Here is a 17,983-nt window from a genome sequence, read left to right as displayed (position 1 = left end):
CACGAAGTTTACTACGTGGAAAGTACTGGGCTGGGGGAAACCGCAAGATGAAAATGAATTAAGACAGGATCACTCTTCTCAAGAAGCCTGACTCTACAGGAGAAATGCATTCAGTGGGAGAACCTGACTCATGAAATAGGGGTCTATTTACAGGACACAAAAGCTTTATTCGGATCACAGCTTGATATTTTTCGCCCAAAAGTGAAAATGTATTTACATGATTTATTTGGTTCCCATCGAGTCAGAATTTGCTTTGGATGTTTAATATACAAACTCCTTACATTCATAAATATGTATTTTCTTGCTTAGACATTCCACTATGCCTAATTGAGAATAAATGGATCCAAACTGAATGATACATACAGTTGGTTAGTCTATACATTTTGATTTTTTCCCATTTATCACTTTAAAGTTCCAGAAACCAACTCCATTTACTATAAATTGTGGAAATCATTAAACAGGTATCACTTATAATTACAAATAATTACCTTTGCCCCTTCTAAAAATTACATACGTGTGTGCATGTTTATTTACTGAAGACTAGTGTAAGAGAAAATGTAATGGGAAAAGTTTTCATTACACGAATAAAAACTTCATGTAAATTAGAAAAATGCAATAGTCTTACCAAGATCTTAGTGCAAAAAAGAATTATTTGTATTTGAACTATCATTACAGGTAGAACTAATTTTATTCTGTATTACAAATGACAATTACATGTATTGCAGCTTAAAGAAACTACTGCACATGAAAATTTAAATGTCTCTGCTAATGACAAATAATGCATTTCATAATTAAAAATGCCCTAAATACGTCATAAACATTTTTGGCTTTCTATATGAAAGAATGGCAAGGATGTGGAAGGATACAATCAATAATCTAATGTTTTACTGCTGACACTATATTCAATAATATATTCAAATAGCTCTATAAATTAATGTATTTTTCAAAATAAATAGCATACCAGCTTGAAATCTGAACATATGCATTTATTTGCATAAGTCGAGGTTTCTTTTACTGGAATAATTTATTTAAAAACTAGTTTTGAAAATTACTGAAAGTTCATTGTTTTATGTAAAACAGATATTAAGCCAAGAACACTAATTTTCCCCTCCAGTGCTTCAGCAAATCACTATTAATACTATTGCCTGTTAATATAAAGCAAAACAGATGTTTTTCTCTACAACTGTACTGAAAATTAGCAGATAAATGAATGTTATAGCTTTAATAAGCCTGAATACAAGTCAATTTTCATGCTTTGTCAAACTTTCCAGTAATTCCTAAAATGACAACCTTAAATACTCTGGAAAGCAATTTTTTTGTTATTAAATTGTGAAACATTCCCTTTTATTTTGGGGTTCCCACTTACGATAATTTTAATGGAATGACCAAAATTTCACAAATGCAGTGATGCAGTACTATGGTAACATCCCAGGCTTCTCAGACCATTCAGCTCCTTCTCCTATTTCTGAATAAATCTGAACTGTTTGCACGCATAAAAGCTCATGTCGCTATATTCATGAAAGAAAACTGGTGTGAGAGAAAGAGCATTTGATCTGCAATGACGTATCCAGGCCGACCTCTACCCCTACTAACACAACTTCCTCCTGCCTTGGTTACATCACCGGCAAAATGCTGAATGACACAGCCTATCTCAACCTAGTTTTGTGAATATCAAGTAAGATTGTGAAGGGAAAAAACTCGTCCAATGTAAAGTAGTGTTGTTCACTAGAGAGGCAACAAACTTACTCTATTCCTCTGCATTTTACAAAGTCACCCAACCATTTGAAATCTGCCTCATCTTAACCCCAGTAGAAATATACCAACAGCAAAATTTTGTGGCATCTAGTAATGCTCAGGTCCCTCTTATTTAAAAAGGAAAAAACAAACACAAACCAAAAAAATAAATCCAAACCCCCTTCTAGCCCTCCCTGAGTCTGTCAGGAATGGTAATTTGAAAGTTAGCCTGTACTTGACCTTTAACATGGGGCCCTAATGTGGGGTGCCTTTCTGCCTGCTTGTCAAAAGTGTGGTCCGGGCCAGCAGCTTCAGCATGGCCTCAAGAACTCTTCAGAAATTCAAATTATCAGCACCACCCAAGACCGACTACTGAATCACAGATTCCTGGTGGGGCCCAGCAAATTGGGTTTTACCAAGTCCTCCAGGCGATTCTGGTGCACAATCAAGTGTGAAAATCACTGTGGGAGTAGTCCCACGTGTAGCCATCGGTATATGGTCCATGAGTCCAGATTCCTAGACACTCTCATGATTCTGCACTTGACTTTTCACTGCCCTCCTTAACAAAACACCATAGAAACCCTCCTGGACCAAGCTTAGATGAGATGGAGGAAACCCAGAATCTCTTCCCACAACACAACTCTGGCCCCGTGCCAGCCCCTTATCAACCTCAGGGGCACAAGCCGTAGCATCCGGACCGGCCTCTCGCCCCCATCCCTCCCCAGCAGCCGGCAGCTGGAGATCTGCACACTTCGTGAGCCCGCTCCTCGGTCTCCCCACCAGACGGGCAGGGGGCTTGCTGCGCCGGGATTACCTGCACTAGCGTCATCTGCGAGCCAAGCGCCAAGAGTATCTTCTCCGTCTTGGTGGGGTACGGGTTGTCACGGTGCTTGTAAAGCCACTGCTTCAGTGGCCGCGCCATGTCTTGTAGGGCCTGCCGCTTGTGCCTCACCTTCCCGCCGTTCTGCCGGGCCCTGGGACACCGGGAGAGGATGGGGCCTCGGTGAGCCGCGCCGTCTGGGTGCCGCCCGCCGGGACCCCCGGGGCTGCCCGCCGCCTGGCGCCGGCCCCCGCCCCGCGCGCCCGGACCCGAGGCGAGGCGGCGATGGGAGCCACACGGTATCAGGGCGGGGGTATCCTTTCCTTGGCACCCCTCCTTTGAAATAGCCGGGGTGTCGCAGGAGGACACGTGGCAGTGAAAGCCGCTAGGTATATAACGAAAAGGGGGACATCTTGAAGCCAGAGGTTAGAGGTTGAGATAATTTCAAGGAAACTTATTTAAGCCACAGATCCGCGCAGCAGGGCTGTCACCGTCCGTCGCCCGCCTGCACCGTGCCCTCGAGGGGCCCTGGCCTCGCGCAGAGGCTGCTGCCGGCTCTCGAAGGTTCTTTCAGGGGCTCTTGCCTGCTGCTCCGGGACTCCTGTCGCCTGTGGCGAAAGGAAATGTGGCCCACTGGACGGCGGGAATAAAGCCAGAGATGACGGCCACCCCACCGCCCTGGGTGTGTGGAGGAAAGATGCAGAATCTTAAAAAACAAAAACAAAAACAGTCTAGGGGCCTTTTCATGGCATTAAAGGGAATTTAAAAGTACAAAAAGGCCTGTCATATCGGGTAAAGAAAAGAGACCTCAGGAAAAGCACATTCGAAGGAGGAAGAGTCGAGCGGGCCGGTGGGCGCTGCGCTCCCCAGTGGCTCCGGGAGGTGTCGCCGCGCCGCCGTCCGCACGCCCCGCCACTCGGGGAGGCTCGCGCGCCTGCGCCGCAGCCTCCGGGGCTTTGCCTCTCTAAACACTTTGAAATGCAATTCCATCCGTGAGGACTGGTAGTAACATTTTGACGAAACCTAATCTCTATTTTACTAACCGGCAACGCCGCAGAACAAGCAGCTGATGCAATCTTCCAGGTGGAGCCGGCCAGGACGGCCGCCCCTCCCCTCCCCCCGCGGGGCGCTCGGGAGCCGGCGGGACGTGGCGGGGCTACAGACGGCCTCTGCGCTTCTGCGGCTGGAGCAGCTGGCGGCCAGCGAGCCCTCGCCCCTTCCACAGCCCCCTCCGCCCGCTAAACCGAAACCCGGCCCGGCAGGCCCGCGGCACCCCACCTCCGGGCTCGCAGCGGGCCCCGCCGAGGCGCGCGCGCGTCTGGGGCGTCCTGCGGGGAGCTGACCTTCCCAATACCCTGGCCGAAGCAAGGCCCTGTCGTGGCACAAGACTAGCCTGACCCGGGAAGCCCCGACTTCTTGTCCCTGTCCTGTGCCTCTGCATCCCCCTCAGTCCTTTCTGCCTCGCCCGCAGCTGCGCTTCTGCTCCCCGCGGTCCAGAGAGGGGCAGGTGCCCCCCCCCCAACATCACCACCCTGAGGTCCAGGCATCGGAGGACTAAAGGGCAGTTTCCGGTGTCCTCAGTTTCCAAAAAGCCTCTTTTGAGCTGTCCTGACGAATCGATCCACCCATATTTTGAGCAACTAATGCCTTAAAATGAGAATGCGCAAGACCAGGAGGCAGAGATCTATCGTCCCTGGGAACGCCGGGCCCCTAACCCGCGGGCCCCGGTTGCCACTCGCACGCCGGCGCCGCTCAGCGCACCCACCCCTCCCGGCGGCGGCGGGCAGGGGCCCCAGGAGGGTGCGCATACCCGGTCCTCCTGTGTCGCAGGCCCAGGTTGTCCTTGAGGGGCGGGCCGTCCGGAATGCCCACCTCGGGGCGGGCGTGGGGATTGTCCAGGACGCCGCCGTAGGGCCGGCCGCCCCGCTCCCGCTCCGGAGCGCCGCGGTCTTCAAAAAGCACGGCGCCGCTGAGCTTGTTGAAGACGATGGTGTTCATGGTGCGGGCAGGCAGGGGCGCGCGGCGCGGCCGCAGCGCCTTGGGGCCGGGCCGCCGGGAGCTCCGCAGGGCTCGGGTTCTAGAAGATGAAGATGCATCACATTACTTAAGGAGAGTGCTCACACCCCTGCGCGTCCTGAGCCCCGAACTTGGCCGCGGCGCGGGGCTGCGGAGCCCAGGGGAGGCGCAGCGCCGCCGCACCTCAAAGCGGGAACCCCCACCTCCCCATACCTGGCTACCCCGTCACCGGCCCCGAACACTCCCGGGACAGGTACCCACCCTCCTACTTGCCCGGCGATCCGGTCCCCAAGGAATCTCAACCAGAAATAATTTACCCGCGGAGGCAAAGGAAAGGAATTCCTAAACGAGCCTTCCTGAGTTGGTTTTATTCTGGAAGAAGCACACTCCGTAAAGCGGAGCAGGATAGGTGTGGGGCGGCGCGTGGTCCTTCAATCACAACAGAAGACTAAAGCGCTCCCACTCGGGTCGTAAGGCGGGGTTGGAAGAAAAGGAAAACTGGGGGGTAATATGAACAACCGCATCCGCAAGCCCCAGTTAATGAGTCCCAGGCCGTACCGGGATTTCGGGGATTTGCATGTTTTCTAGATCCTGGATGGTTTGGCTGAAACTCCTGCGTCCTTTTCCCCGCTACGGTCCCTGGGGTGGGGGCAAGGGCGGGGAAAGTTAGCAGACTCCCTAGCTAGAGAGTTAAGTGGCGTCAGAAACAAACGCACCACACTCTCCCCCTCCCCCCGAGTTCTCCTACCATCCCCCAGCCCGCTCCCGGATGCGCAGGGTCCCGGCAAAGCAAAGGTCCCGGAGACCCGGGCCCCCCGGGAGCCCGTTGTCAGTGCTGTCGTCTTCCGCAGAGCGGGTGCGAGCCTCAAGCTCGGAGCCCTTCCACACCCACCCCTTACGGGGACTCGGGGAACCGTTTCAGAAGCTGCAAAGGTGTCAGGAGCGTAAGGAGACATCGCGGGCCGCGCACCGCCCGGCCTGCGGAGGCCACTGTCGGGGAAAGCCTCTAGCTCACCTCAGCCTCTGCCCGCCGCGCGCGAGCGTCAGGGGCCCGGCCGCGCGGCCGCCGAGCAGCCGGGTTACGCCCGGGGGCGCGCAGCCGCCCCAGCCCGCCCCATCTCCCCGCCTTGCTCCCGGGGGGACAGCTCGCGGCGCTTCTGAGCCGCCCTCGCTTCACGAGAGCGCCCCTCACTCCGCACTGCGGCGGCCAGGGCTGCCCACCCCCCAACACACACACACACACACACACACACACACACACACACACACACACACACACACACACACACACACACACCCTCCGCCAGCCGAGTGCCCACGCTCGCCAATGCCCCCGCCCCGCCCTCCGGTCACCACAGCAGCGGCCACTCACGACGTTTAGGGCCGTGACCGCGGCAATTAAACGACGGCGCCCGTCAGTGTTCGTGAGGAGGTGAAGTCAGACCTCTGCTTGCTGTCCCGCGTACCATAGGACTGAGTCCTCCCGCGCAGACAGGTACGTGTCTGGGGTGTGCACACAGCCTTGGCGGTAAGTGTGAAAGCAAGTGTCCGTGCTCGCAGCCCTCGTTTTCCTTTTGAAATCAGTGCGCTTAGTGACTTGCGTTCAGGCTGTTCTATTTGTGAAGCACGCCCGTTCCCAGCGCCACTGCCTGTCCCCACCCCAGCCCTACTGTCTGTTCCCGCCTCTGCCCTGCCCTCCTATTACAACGGCGTGTTTTTCCTCGCCACTGCGCCGCGAGGTTTGCCCAGCAGACCCTCCCCACTGTCCCCAAGCCCACACCGAGATCGCCACCAGAGACCCCGGCGCGGTCCAGGTGTGCAGGCGGCAGGCGCGGAGGGAGGGGGCGGCGAAGGTACGAGAGCCGCGTCCTGACGCCGGTGGTCCAGGGGCGTGTGAACCGCGGCTCCTAACCCTCCCTGGGGGCCCGCGCGGGGTCCCCAATGCCGCCTTTCGGCTCCCGCGCTCCCCACTTACCCAGATTCACTCCACACTGTTGTTTGGGGAGCTCCCTCCCTGCGGAACTGCCCTGCCCAACGCCCGCGAACAATTTTAAGCAAAGGAGGCGCGGCCAGGTGGGCTTCCCGGCTCGTCGCAGACCCTCGGGCCAACCTCGGCCGCCCCACCCCCCACCCCCGCGCGCGTCCTCAAAGGACCTCGGGGGGGTGGGGGAGGGGCAGGGAGCCGGGCGCCCGGGGCAGAGGGAAAGGGCGGCTCGGGAGCCAAAGCGAGCCTGCCGTCCCGCGGCCCCGCGCGGGCTGTACCTGGGGCGGTGGGGCCGGCGGCCGGCGGCAGGGCAGCTGGCTCTCCCGCGTCGAGGCTAGGCGCACTCCCATCCCCGCCGCATGTTCTCCGCGCGGGCTCCAGTGCGCTCACCGCCGCCACCGCCGGCGTCGCGGCTTTATTTACCCAGACGGGCGCGCGCGGCCCGGGAACCGGAATATCGAGGCCTTCTCATGTTTCCTGACTGCCCGGCCCAGCCGGCGAACATCCTGCGGGCGCGGTATCCACGTTCCCGGGCCGGCGAGAGGAAGCCTCCGCGGGGACGGCTGTTAACCCTCGCGGAGGAGCTGCCGCCGCCGGGGAGCCCCCGGCCCGCCGAGTCCTCCCCGGCCGGGCCCGGCTCACAGATCCTCCGGTCTCCAAGGCGCGGAGCAAAAGGGGCGATTTCCTTCGCACTTAGGGGAGAAACCGGAGAAGGCGCAAGTAGCGCCTGGCTCGGGCTCTGGGAGCTGAGCGGCTGCGGTGCAAATCCGGTGTCATAGCTGGTCCAAGCGCCGGAAATGTCACCACGCGTGGCTAGGCGGGACAGGGCATGCGACGCGCCCTTTATTTTCCTCGCGATTAGCTGGAGGGAAGTGAGAGCTCGGTTTGTGCCCCTAACGCCTGAGGGCGTATGACAGGAGATACTTGCGCCCCAGAAGTCTCTTTCCTAGTGTCATTGGACTTCTGCGGTCCTGGCAGTCTCCAAGCCAGGCACGCAGTCACCTTCCGGAGCCCGCGCTGGAGAGGAGGGTGGCAAGGCGGGCGCGAGGCGAGCCCAGGTGCCCAACCCACGGTGACCCAGGTGTGGAAGAGACGGCGAGAGCAGGGCTAGGAGCTGCCTGGAGCATAGGGGATGGAACTTGGAAGAACCCCGAGCCGGGACACGGTGCAAGGAGAGAGAATCCTATCAGAGTCTCTTACTGGTGATACTTGCCTTCCGACCGTCACCCCAAATATGAGAGTAACGACAGCTGTGGTTTAGGTGCCACTGGAAGCCCAGAGGTTCTCGCAGCCTAGGTGATCCTCAAGGCGCCGAGCAGCAAGCCGCCCGCGTTGTCGCCGCCTGGCCTCGCTGCAGCAGCAACACATTTCATCTTTTTTCTTGTTTTTAAAAAGAGCGAAAGTAAATTTCCCCCAAACCTGAAAGTTATGACATCATTTGCTCTTTTCTCCTCTAAGGGTGGCTGGCCAGCCTGGGGCCGTGGCCCACCTAAGCCTCTTCCTTTTATATGGCCTGGAAGTGGTTAAAATGCACACTTAAAGTATTATTTCCAACACTTACCACCCTGAAAATTTCCATTATGTTATCCCCCAATATACGCTACTGTACACCAGGGCACAATCTAAAGCAGAAAGGGACGAAGGTTTACATTTTTGCGCATCCAGCAGATAAAATATTATCATTTGATCGCCTTTCCTGATGACCTTGGTTCTCTTCTACCAGATAATTTGCGGTTATGGCTCTCGCATCTTGTCCTTCCTTGGCTCTGCACTTAACTTCTGTAGGGTGAATTCAGTGCAGACCTCTCTGTGGGGACTTAAAGTCAGGGATACATAATAAAATTTCAGCCACAGACTTGCAGCGAGAAAGTTTCTAACAAAAGCAGATCTAATTGGTAACCCATAGGAAGAAAAAGTGGTTCTCTTCTAAGGTCTCTATGACTGATGGTGGTCACCAGACATTATAATGAAATCAACTGAAACACGCCCCCTCTGACTTATCTTTTAAAGTCAGCTGTGCTGAGTAAAGCACCCAGCATGTATGCAATTGCTTGCTATTTCACAGTATTCTTCTGCTTACCCAGCTGTTTGCTGTAGTTTACAGGCTAATAGAGGACATATGAATTTTGTTGTTTTATACTTAACTGTATTTACTCCATTTTAAAAGCCTTTTGAGGACTTTGATTTAAGATGTATTTGCATGTAAGATCATTAAAAATCTCATACAGCAAAAGATATTTCTGCAAAGTGTTTATTTGTTATAGGAATAACATATGCCTCAGTCTCAAATTAAGTCACTGAAAAATCAATACATGGTAATTCTTTTAGACTATGGCTTAATAATTAAAATTCATTAAAAAATGAAACACTGGAGGGTCCATTTTAAAATGAAATAGTGTGGAGAATCCTTCTCTAATATACAAGTGGGCACGTATTGTGTGATAGACAAGAATTTTATTTTTGCAAGTGTCACCCTCAATACAAGAGGGAAATTTCATCGTTTTAATCCAAAATACAGATGCATTTATCATTATTTTAAATTTCATCTTTTTCTGAAAAGAATTTCACTCAGCTTCTTATGCTGTATTCCAGTCTCAGTATATGAAAAGATGTGTTATAATCCTCAGAAATAAAGGTTTCGGTTTTAGAAAGCAGTATCAGAAGATTTAAGAAAATGCGTGTAGTTTGTGGAAGATGGCCAAATATGGGGGGAACCCCAAAACTTAGGCCGGAGGTCAGAACACTTGAGCCCTAATGTTAATTCTGGTTAATTTGATATTGGTTTAGCCTGAATGTACTAAAGTATAAAATGAAGATACTACGTTTTCCACAAATGTGCCTTATGCTACTAAGATTTTTTTTTAAATGTGAAAGTAACAATTGCTATTGCTAAAGCTAGAAAAAAATGCTAAGTAAGAACACTTGGCAGAAATCTTAATCCATTCTATTGGACTTATTTGAGTGTAGTTAAAAATATAAGTAATTTTAACTTTCTAATAATAATAATAATAAAAAGAAACCTTCATTTTAAGCCTTTTGCTATTTTACCAAGGAACCTGACATTTCAGAACAAATATTGGTCAGTTTTTGAAAACAGAGATTGCTTTTAAACTCTCTTTTCCAGTTATTACTTAGAAGCAATGAAATGAGTTACAAAGCCCAGGAATGACGGTTGCTTCCCATCCAAAGAGTATAAAGTAATAAATTTATGAAAAAATAGCAGGTCCACCTCACGGTAGGCCAGTTTGTCTTGTAAAGATACACACTGCCTACGGGAAGCAGCGGAACACGTGGTGAAAGACGCAGCTCCAGAAACATCGGGACTGAACTCGGAGAAGGGGTGGCCCGAGAGCATCTCACGAGGCATTTCTGCTTTATGATTTCATGTTAATTGTATGCATAATACAGAATAAACTCTCTCAGAGAGGGCCTTCTCCATAAATTCAGTCTCAAAAATCAAAGAACAGGGTACAAGTGAAAGTTCCTCCTCAGCCAGCTCCACCCAATCACACTCCTCGGAGGCAACACCGAGAGGTGGTCGAGCTGCATTCTTTCGACCTTTTTCTTTGTAATTCACATACATGAATACAAACAAGACTTTATAGTCTTGTTTTATGAGTTTTTGAAATAAATGAGGCCACACTTTATTGGTGTATACACACACACACACACACACACAGAGTATTAAACTAAAACTTGCTTTTTCGCTCAGTAATTTCATAGAGAACTTTCATATTGGTCCATATGAATGGAACTCCATCTTTTTATCTGCTTCATAATGCTCCATAATCTATTTATCCATTCCCCTATGAACGTTTCTGTCTTTTCAATTTTCGCTATTTTAAACACGAAATACCCTTGTGTGTGGTTCTTTCTGCACCTGTGTAAGTATTTCTCAAGGAATAGCTACACAGAAGTAGAATTGCTGGGCTAAAGGAAACAGTATTTACAATTTTTGATAGATCCTTTCAAATTCCTCCCCCTCCCCAACTTACATTCCCTACAAAGTCCCCATTTCCTCACATGCTACACAGCATTTCATATGTTTGGTCTTCATTATGTTTCCCCGTGGTGTGAGTAAAATAATGCCTGATTGTTTGAGAGACTTTTCATTTATTTATAAGCCGTTTGTATTTATTAATTGAAGAAATTTGCTTATATCCATATTGATATAAATGCCTTATTATTATGCCTTATGTGATACCTTATTCACTTATAAACAGATGCTCTAAAAATCATTTTTCCATGAAATATATACTTTATATATTGAGACTGTGGATTGAGAGGACTGCCTTTTTACCTGTTTTGTCTTTTGTCTTACAGAAGGCTTAAAAGTAAATAAAAGTCAATAGATCTGTCTTTTCCTTTATGGAGTCTGGATTTCATGTCTCCCTCACAAAGACTTTTTCTATATTTTCTTCTAAAAAATTGTTTTCCCTCGGCTCCTTAATCCTTCTGGCATGAATTTGTTTATGTTGTGAGGGAGAAATCGAGTTTGATTTTCTTCCTTCTCCAATCGAAAGGCCAATTATTCCCATGGAATTTATTAAAGAGTTTCCCCCCATCACCTTGAAATAACTTTTCTCATATATGCGGTGGATTCCTTTCCATATGGATTCCTGCATATCCATATGTAGGTTGGTCTAACAAGGATTTGAGAGATGTTGCAAAACACCCAATAGACCATAATAAGCTTAATCTTCAAAATTTTAAAACCATCTTGAGCTCCAAAGACTTCCAATATTATTCTGTTTCTAATTTCGGAACATGTCAAGTATCAGAATAGTAATGTGCGTGGCCTGGTTGTGGTTCTAATTTAGAAGGCTAATTCAATACTGTTCTGTGTTGAGGTTGCCCTTTTTTCTGTCATGGTCCTGCTCGGAAACAGGAGAGCGGTTTCAGGCAGCCATGTTCTCCAGAACAGAGTCTGGCCGATCAGAGCCCTTCAAACATATCCCAGAGCCAAGTGATAGCCAACCGCCAGCAATATAAGGTTACTTGTAAAAGTGATGAGTCTCTGCCATCCACAATTTGAAAAAGGAAAATGTGTCTTCCTTCATGCTCAACTCCTTATGGAACATGAATGAATTTTTTTCACAAAGGAGCAAGTTAAGAGGAGAAACTTCGGTATGATTGCACAATAGGCAGATTCACTCTGGGCAAAAATGCAAAAACTTTATCACTGCAGTTTCTAAAAAACATTAGCTCCATATAAGTGCAGAAAATACAAGTAACTGGCAGTCAGCAGAGCTGAGATCCAGGTGGGTTAATGTCTTCTTCGACTTCATAGATCTTGAGACAGGACCTGAGAGCACTGACTACGACTTCATCTTTTCTCTTGATTCCAAAATATCTTCAGTAACTGCCAATAACTACTGAGTGTTCACTGCATTGCACCCATGAAAATACAGTGTATCCTGGGTCCTGAGGGAAATCTGGAGAACATTTTGTCCTCAAAGTGTGCATTGAAATATTAGAATTTCTTACAGAAATTTATTCTAGCTTGAAAATCAATTTGCCGTCACATCAAACAGTGGCCATTTTAATATAATGAAGACTTTTGATCATAGGCCAGTATGACTCTCTGTATTTGGAACCTAATGGACTCCAGGTACTCAGCAGACTTTTAAGACTCAGTTACCACATGTACTCCACGCTGTATCAAGCTTTAGGTTGCCCCCCACCCCCTCCTCAGTCCCTACTCCCTGCTTCCGTTTTCACTCTCCTTGCTTTCAACCTCTGTGTAGGATATTTGAATACGCTCACCAGAGGAATGCATGTGAACAAAAGTGATGTCTGCAACTTTTGTTTACCATGCTTAAGAAGTTGCTTGCTCTCGTTTTTTTTAACTCTTCCTGTTACTAAGGGCTGGGATATGGATGTGGGAGTGGCCCGAATCTGCGGATCAGATAACACCCTTTAGAATAGCAGAGCTGCAAGAGGAAAGGGACCTGGGGCCTTGCAGGGACCACTTGAGTGAGAGCTCCCTGGCCTGAGCTCAGTAGACTTTTTCTGTAAGGAACCAGGTAGTAAATGCTATAGACTTAGTGGATCATAAGGTCTCCATTCAACTCTGCCATTTGTGGCGCAGAAGTAACCACAGATAATACACAGCTATGAATGAATCATGAATAAGAGCTGCTGTGTCCCAGTAAGACTTTGTTAAATGGATGCTGAAGCTTGAATTTTATATAATTTTTCATGTGCCACAAAATATTATGCTCCCTTTGATTTTTCCCCCAGCCATTTAAAGATGTAAAAACTATTCTTACCTTCTAAACAGAAACAGACAGCAGGCTAGATTTAACCCCAGGCTGTGTCTGCTGGCCCCCGAACTCTAGACTGTAATGGGACACAAATAAACTTCCCTTTCTTGAAGTCACTATATTTTTGGGTTTCCTGGCTAAAGGAGCTTAGCCTGTACCCTGCATAATACACACCTGTGCAAAGATGATCTCAATTAAAACGGGTGAGCTTAAGAAAAGTGCTTTTAACACGACTAGAGGCTGCCACAGACAAGAACTAAAAAGGGATGACATGAAAAGTGCTGTCTCCTCTCTTCTCCTGCAAACATGCTACATGTGTTTAAAGAATCAGCCTAATTATTTTCACAGTATTTTTGACGCCATGTACGTCTCATTTTTTAAAGGTATTGACATACCTTTAGATCCAGTATTGATATTTGGGTTTTGATGCTTATTTCTTTTGTAGTCATGGCAAATGGTGATTAATTGATAAGAATTACTATTTTTTAGTTCTCCTCCCCCCCTGAAAAAAAAAAAACCTCCACAAAATTTGCACTGTTTTTTCATTGTTTTCTTTTTAAAATACTCAACAATAAATATTTATGGGGCACCTGCATGCAAAATCCTGCCAAGAACTGCATCAAATTTGATTTAAAAGACATGATCGTTGCCTAGCTTACAAACCTGTTAAGAAAACACAGGGAAACAAAGATACCTCATCTAAAAAGTTTTAAGAGTGTCTGATATAAAGATTGTTTGAATCAAGTAACTGGCAAATCATCTGCAGAAATGCATGAGGGACCTTGAAGACAATAGAAGAGCCATTTTGTGTGTCTGCTAAATATTTTGTAACCATATTACTGACAATCCTTCCCAAAAACATGCAAAAAGAGATCATTATATCAGAAACTTGAGCCTGATTGAAAAACAGCATTTTCACCTCTTACATCAGACTTTTCCCAGTTTTATGCCAAAAACCTCTGGGTTTCAAGAGAGATTTTTAGGGTTTCCTTTGGAAAAAAAAAATACAGTAAGAGTAAGTAAGTATACTAAGGTTACTGCACGATCTTTCTTCCTTCCCTTGTTGAGGCCTTCCTTGAACCTGCCTCGCCTTTTATACCTTTTGGAAAAGTGAAGGGAGAGAGGGATTGGAGGGGAGAAGTTGCGAGTGACTCTGGCCCAAGTGTCTGGGCCACAGAGCGGCAGGCAGCTGGTGGGGAGGCCGCCGCCAGGGCTGCACCTTGGACTACACTGTGATCCTAAGTGCATCACCGTCTCTTTGTTCTGGTGTTACTGATCTTTGTCATGTGGGCTTTGATGTTGTGGGCACCACAAATCCTGTTTAGATGGGAGCTTGGGCTCTAAGAGATAAAAAAGAAAAAGGTGTTATGCCAATTAATTATGCCATTTAAATAATCCAAATTCTAGGATGAGGGGAGCCGTGCAATAGCCAAAATGACACAATTTTTTTTCTTGGACCTTCAGTAGTGGCCAGTTCACGTCGTAGGACCTTATTTACAACAACAAGGATTGGCCTGGGGGGTGTTGTGCTTAGAGAAATAAGTCAGACAGAGAAAGACAAATACTGTGTGTTTTCACTTATACGTGGAATCTAAAAACTAAAACAGATGCATGAATAAACAAAACAGAAACAGACTTACAGAGAATAAGCTGGTGGTTCCCAGTGGGGAGAGGGAGGGGTAGAGGATCGAGGTATCACTAGTATGGATAAAATAAGTAAGATGCAAAGATGCAATGTACAGCACAGGGTCTCTAGCTAATATTTTATAATAACTTTAAACGGAGTATAATCTATAAAAAAAATCGAATCACTCTGCTTTCCACCTGAAACTAATATTGTAAATCTACTATCTTTAATAAAGACATATGTCCTAATACTGCTCTTCCAGACTCTTATAAATGGGGGCATAATTAAGGGCTTTTTTTTTTTTTAAACTCCATTTCCATCAAGTCTTCAGTTTTCTGGGAGGACTCCGCCTGCCCTCGGGCCTCGGCAGCCCAGCTCCTGCAGTGTTGACAGCCACTTTCGGTCAGCTCGTGGGCGCCTCTGCTGGGACTGGACGGAGCCACGCTGGGGGCAGGGCTTTGTGCCTCACACCTGCGCCTGGTCCCCTGGAGAGCAGGCTGTGGGGGAGACTGTAAGGATGTTTTCATTTTCACAAGATGCGCGCTGGACTTACAATCTGTCCATGCACTATCCTAGGAACTTAATACATTTAATTCTCATAGCTGTCCTTTGGGATAATTTTATAGAAGAGGCTATCTAGGCATAGAATTGCTCCAAGTGACAAGTTGGTAACTGGTGGAGCCAGGATTTGAATGGAGTGAGGCAGGTACCAGAGCTTGTTTGCTGAGTCACCTGATTAACTGGCGCTACCTACCTAACTGCCCCTTTGAAGGCACATAGGAAAGCTCCAGAGAAAGAGCTTTAAACACTGGCTGGCATAATGGTAGGCACAGCTGACTATCTTGTTGCACATCTTTCGGCTCTCACTCAACAGCAGCACATTCAGTGCCAGTGTGTTCAGTTTTCCTTCTGCAAGTGACCTTTGTCTTGGATGTGGGGAGACTGGAATCTCAGTGTCACCTGGGATGACGTCCCAGAGCTCTGACAGCGTGGTTAAAAAGTCTGTACTTCCGTGACTCTTCCTTTGTGAACTCACACTCGGAAGCCCCTGACTGCTGAATCTTCTGTGGGTTCTCTCAGTTCGGAGAGCATCCTTCCCACTGGGCAAGGAAGTGGTCCAGCAATGAAAAACAGCATGCTTTTGAATAACCTCAGCAATCTGGAATGGTGCCTTTACTGTAGGAGTGGACACAGCATGATTTTAAGTGGCATTTACCTCGAAGTGGGTAAAAACCAGCAGCTTTGATTAAGAAGCCTAAGGGGAGAATGGCGGCCCCTACGACTTCCTGATCCTCCTCTTGCTGTTTTGTCTCTGTTCTGTTTTGTTTTGTCTTGTTTTCCTTTGTCAGGCCTGCCGCTAACATTTGCATAGCCCAAGGCAAGAGTGCAAATGAACGCCCACATACCATATGTCTAAATAGTTAAAAGTAATAAAATCGAGCTAAAACACAGTTAAATAAAACATGTCCCACCCTTCTACCTTGACAAATATACCATCATAATGAAAAATGGGAAATGAAAGTTATGGTTTGGTTGGGAAAATATCAAAGATAAGTCAGTTTAATTGTTATTGCACATGTCTGAGTGTTTTGTCGTTGGGTTGGAAATGTTTAAAAGTGTAATGAAAAAGACATATTTCATAATTTACTATGTATTCCACTGAATTTTTCTTGTCTTCATTTCAGCAAAAATTACTAATGTGTCATTATAATCAATATTCTATCATACTTTGTGTTTTGAAGGATGACAAATAAAATGTAATTCTATTAAAAGTGCCCCAAATTTGAATATATTTTTTATCAAGAATGTACATTAATATAAGTATAGACATTTTTAAGTTAAATTTATTTAATACATGTTTATAAAATGCTGTGTTTACTTCTGTAATACTCAAATTACACATACAATTCAAAAAGAAAAGGAAAATTATAATTAATGAATATAAGATTTTAAATAAAGCTGAAATTTTATTTAATTTTTTTGAAAATTAATTTGAAATATTTTATACAAATAAAAATATTTGCTAATGCTGGAGTTTAATGTATACCTGGTTTTCAAGGTAAAGTATTGGTATCAGATTTCATGAAGAATTTGTGTAGATCTACAGACTTACCAATCTAGGAGTCATAGAAATTGTTTAATATTGCAGAATGTTCTGCGGCGTCCAGGTGCAACTGCTGCAAAGATTGGCTCAGTATTAAATACTCCCAGAAGCAAGAAACGATGCCAGTCCTACTGGGAAACCATGAGATAACGCTATATTGCATTCATAGGATCTGTCAGGTTGATTAATTTGTCTTTTCTTCCTGCTCTTGGAAGCAGTGTTCACCCCCAGTGTTCTTAGCACAACCCAAGCCTTTACAACACTTGGATGTGATCACCTTTTACTTTGAGGACATACAGCAAACGCTGTGTAGAAGCATTTCCGTGGGTCCTGAATGGTGTTAGTTACAGGAAAAGACGTGTAAGTTGAAAGTTGTACTGTACCTGTTAAGCCCTAAATCCCAAAGGACAGAGTCCTGGTGTGTTCTTCAACTTCCCTCCGTGTGTGTGGGTGTGAGGGGGTTTGATGTATGTCCTTTAAAAGAAGGACTCAGAGCAGTGGCCCTTTGCCTGGGTCTAAGAGTGGTAACAGTTTGGGGAATATTTTTAAATTTTTATTTAAAATTTTTTTTTACTTACTTATTTAAAAAAATTATTAAACTAGGGCCCTCTGATGCATCGAAATGAAATCACATTTATGGGAGCCTTTTCATGAGTTTTTCCTCTGATAATCCTGTAATGATTAGCACAAACCACAGTATATGAAATCTCAGAAAGCTGAGACCTTTTTAAAGCCCTTCCTGGGGGCAACATACATTTTTAACAGGGGCAATTATTCCAGAATCATCCTTTAGGACAGAATGTCTTTACTGAAGGTCAGAGGCTTATACACTTGGCAGAAGTCAGTTTTGCAAATTCTTTGTTCAACTTTCAGCAAGACAAACAGCTGACCACGGTCACTGCCCACGGCACGTGACTACCACTTAAATGACGCACTGGCAGGCCCTTGGGGTCTCCAAAGGATGCTTTTTATTTCCCTCAGTGCCGTCCTTTTCAACATGTGGCCTATGAATCACCTTAAGCTGGGGTGTTTGTTAAAAATGCAGGTCCCAGATCCCAACTACACAAGCTCCAAGTGAGGTTTTCTGAGCTTTGGCTCTATCTATGGTGATGCTGACACAGAAGCTTCTCAAACCAGGCTTTGAGAAAAGTTACTCTAGAGCAATGACCTTTAAGCTTTTTTATTATTCACCCTTATCATTAAAATATTTCGGGCGGGCGGCTCTGATACATGATCATGTATTTATCAGCAGTATACGTGCACTACTGCGCTAAAACATCACATAAACTATAAGACACAGGATACGGTTTCCAAAAGACAAAAATGAAAACAATATTTTAAAATAATTTTGGTTTATATCTCAATGATACAAAAATATTTTTTGCTCTCACCAAAATGTCATTTTTTATGAGTAAGTAATTATTAATATGAT

At 46.7% G+C, this 17,983-nt stretch overlaps 1 protein-coding gene across 11 annotated transcripts in view; it reads right to left on the bottom strand.

The window, feature by feature from the left end:
* Positions 1 to 8,645, bottom strand: part of MKX (mohawk homeobox) — a 63,622-nt gene extending 54,977 nt beyond the window's left edge. The window contains exons 1-3 of one of the 11 annotated variants that reach the window (XM_074358102.1): positions 6,833 to 8,645; positions 4,365 to 4,631; positions 2,549 to 2,708 (exon numbers count right to left, since the gene is read on the bottom strand). In XM_074358102.1, the coding sequence (XP_074214203.1) occupies positions 2,549 to 2,708; positions 4,365 to 4,552 (348 nt within the window). In that variant the 5' untranslated portion in view covers positions 4,553 to 4,631; positions 6,833 to 8,645. Of the gene's footprint in view, positions 1 to 2,548; positions 2,709 to 4,364; positions 4,632 to 4,831; positions 5,040 to 5,128; positions 5,220 to 5,585; positions 5,851 to 5,942; positions 6,441 to 6,545; positions 6,675 to 6,832 lie in introns of those variants that run through there. The other 10 variants (XM_074358103.1, XM_074358092.1, XM_074358100.1 and 7 more) reach the window with 10 other exon arrangements.
* Between the last annotated feature and the right edge of the window lie 9,338 nt (positions 8,646 to 17,983).

Source organism: Camelus bactrianus, chromosome 35, assembly GCF_048773025.1.
Source record: "Camelus bactrianus isolate YW-2024 breed Bactrian camel chromosome 35, ASM4877302v1, whole genome shotgun sequence".
Taxonomy (NCBI): Eukaryota; Metazoa; Chordata; class Mammalia; order Artiodactyla; family Camelidae; genus Camelus; species Camelus bactrianus.
Note: the sequence above shows the minus strand (reverse complement) of the source record. Positions and strands in the feature narration are given on the sequence as shown.